This window comes from Mya arenaria, chromosome 6 (genome assembly GCF_026914265.1).
Source record: "Mya arenaria isolate MELC-2E11 chromosome 6, ASM2691426v1".
Taxonomy (NCBI): domain Eukaryota; kingdom Metazoa; phylum Mollusca; class Bivalvia; order Myida; family Myidae; genus Mya; species Mya arenaria.
This window is the reverse complement of record NC_069127.1, coordinates 25,046,960-25,050,176: the sequence shown is the minus strand read 5'-3', so window position 1 is coordinate 25,050,176 and position 3,217 is coordinate 25,046,960. Positions and strand designations below refer to the sequence as shown.

At 36.3% G+C, this 3,217-nt stretch overlaps 1 protein-coding gene across 1 annotated transcript; it reads left to right on the top strand.

Annotated features, from left to right (window-relative positions):
• Positions 1-1,060: 1,060 nt before the first annotated feature.
• On the top strand, positions 1,061-2,500 carry LOC128237652 (small conductance calcium-activated potassium channel protein-like). The gene has a single exon (XM_052953244.1). The coding sequence runs from the start codon at positions 1,103-1,105 to the stop codon at positions 2,498-2,500; it is 1,398 nt and encodes a 465-aa protein (XP_052809204.1). The 5' UTR covers positions 1,061-1,102.
• The last annotated feature ends 717 nt before the right edge of the window (positions 2,501-3,217 follow it).

The following is a 3,217-nucleotide window of genomic DNA, read 5'->3' as shown; positions in this document are numbered from 1 at the left end:
AAGTTGTGTTGAAACCCAAGCCAAGAATCCAGGAATGCGATACAACGGTTATTTTATCGTTGAAATATGTGTCTTACCCGCTCATACAAATTGACAGAAACATGCTCCAATTATGGATATCTTCATTCTAACGTATCTTATAGCAATCTTGTACAAGTGATGTTTTATTTCTTTCAGATTTGGACGGTGACAGGCAGAGAACTAACGTCACTGCTCTATAAGCCGGAACATGTGTTTTATTTCCTGAAACACAATTAAAATAGACACACTCATATAAATCTCCAGCTGATGGACATCCGGGTAAATACGGTCGAAAATGAACTTACAAATATGTCTTAACACATCTCACTCGGCTGACAAGTACAGTACGAAGAAAAAAGACCCAATTTGTGAAGATTGTGTGATTGACAATAGATACAAAAGACAAAGTCCCTTTGGCTATTTTTGTTAAACTTTTTAATTTTATTGAGGAGGTACTATGGAAAAGAGAATTCATGGAAAAGAGAATTCACACTTATGATAGAAGTGAAAGTTTGTTACATCTCAGTACTATACTGTATTTGGAAGTTGTCAGTGAATCCGATTTTATGTCAAGTGTTTGAGAATTCTACTATAAGTGTTTTCAGCTGTGAGCATCAGTTTAAGTTCATAACACCTCGCGATTGACCAAAAGTTGTCTACATGATCTGCGTACAAATTGAAACGTATCAATAATTAATGTTATATTTGGGAAATCCTCGTGTCGAAAAGTTCTTGTTTGAACCAATACGCTAGACCAGTGAGGAAAATTATAAAGTTGAGTCCTATACATATTGGTTTTTTAGCTTTGTATTAAAACAAAGTTGAACTTACATAAACTTACTGAGATTTATTTATGATTTTTTTTTACTGACTTTCATTGAATTAGTTTTCAACTAGACGCATGTGACAAAGGGAATATATTTGCGTACGGTATCATGCAAGGAGCTTATACTTGTGTCATCAAAAAGTATTAACAATTCGCGTGCTTCGATATTTAGAAAAGAGCTGGACATATTGTGACGGACCACTATAAATCTGCTATGCAAAAACGTATAAACATTCAAAACTGAATATTTCAACAATGTCGACCATATTCGAAAACCCAAAAATACCTCTTGTTGGTATGAATGGCCGAAACAGATTGTACTCTGGTGGCAGTGCTGAAAGCGGGAGTGAATCTAACGCTTTGCCGAGCAATAGACCATACAGGTTCGAGACCGTCGGGAAAATGTTGGCGAAGAGGAAAGAATTGTTTCACCGCCGGAAGAGACACTGTGATGTTACACTTTGTTTAGCTCTAGCAGGCATTGGTCTGATGATATTTGAAACAGAACTTACAACGGCATTTCTGATCAGGAGAGACTCTCTCCTATCCTATCTAATGAAGACGTGCATTACATCATTTACTGTTGCACTTCTGATATTTCTTGGTATTTATCATTATCTTGATGTTCAACTCTTTGCAGTTAATAATGGAGTCGATGATCTAAGACTTGCAATGTCTTTCAAAAGGGTACTTAAAATAGGGATGGAGCTCGTTATATGCAGTATTCATCCTATACCAGGTGACTTTAAAATAGAATGGTCGGCAACTGTAGCTGACGGACAGTACGCAAGAAAGATAATAATTCCTCTCGATGTGGTTTTATCTCTGCCTATGTTCTTACGTTTCTACCTAATCTGCAGAGCTATTATGTTACACAGTAGTTTGTACCAAGACGCGTCATCCCAGGGACTCGGAGCGCTTAACCGTATTCATTTTAACTTTCGATTTATTTTCAAATCGCTCATGACTTTGTATCCCGAATACGTACTTGCAATTATAATGCTCATCTCATTTCTCACCTCCAGTTGGATTTTACGTCTCTGTGAAATGTATGGCCAGGATGGGTCAAGGGATAATGTCCACGCAAGTTTTCTCAATTGCATGTGGCTAATCGCTGTGACTTTCCTGTCTGTTGGTTATGGCGATATTGTCCCAACTACATATTGTGGAAGAGGCATTGCGGTTATGACTGGCATGATAGGAGCAGGGTGCACTGCTCTCATTGTCGCCATCCTGGCTAGAAGGCTAGAACTCTCAAGAACTGAAAAGTACGTTCATGACTTTGTTTTGGATGTTGAATTAGATAAACGTTTAAAGCACAACGCTTCAGACGTTATGAGGGCTGGTTGGTTTGTGTATAAATACAGAAAACTCAAAACGGACAAATCAAAGATTATAAGACATCAGCGGAAACTTATTTATGCTGTTGAAAACATTCGGAATATCCGTGCAGCTCAAAGACGACTTATTGACAACTCAGTGACCTTGGTGGAAATAGGCAAATACCATAATGAGTGGGCGTGCGCAATCAGCCATATGCAATACAAACAGTCAATATTAGAGGAGAAGGTCGGTAGCATTCAGACTAACGTTGAGCAAATATTAAAGTCAGTAACTAAAGTGAAAGAAAGTATAGAGCAACGTAATAATTGATATTATACAAAAAACCTTTGCTATAGTTTGCTTATGATTGGATTTTGTGTTTAATTTTATTCGTGTTATAAGCATTTAGCTCATGTTAAATCAGATATTTGTTGGTTTAAAGTCGTAGATTTGTTACACTGTATTAAGAAGAGTGTGTCCAATGGTTATGCAACACTGAAAAAATGTATAAATATCAATTGATAGCGCATGCTGACTAATCTTAAAATCTTTAAAAAATATGATTTAGATACTCGTTTAAAAGTATTTACTTATACGCGTTACACTAGTTATTGTATTTTAACAAGTGATTGTGAACTGGTGAACTGGTGGCATTGCATAAAGGTCATAAAATAAAAGAAAAAGTTCACTGTAGACTTAGTGCCATTAAGGTTGGTCAGCGATATTATTCTTTGCGATTGTTACATGTTTGCGGCAAAATAATTTTAAACTAAGCTATGGAGCTTTTTTAACCCAATTTAGTTCGTTATTAGTTTTTACTACTCGCGACCACAATGTTCTCCACCAACTGTATTGATAACAATAATTTGATAGCTGTTATCCTTTAATATGGAATTTGGAATTTGATTGACCGTGATGCTCGTGCTTTTAAGCAGGCTCCTGGTAAAATACTAGGATTCTGGGTTTGTCTCGGTAACATGATAAGATGACATATGACAAATGAGGAACTTGTTCAAATCTACCGAGTCAAATCTAAAATTACTTTTG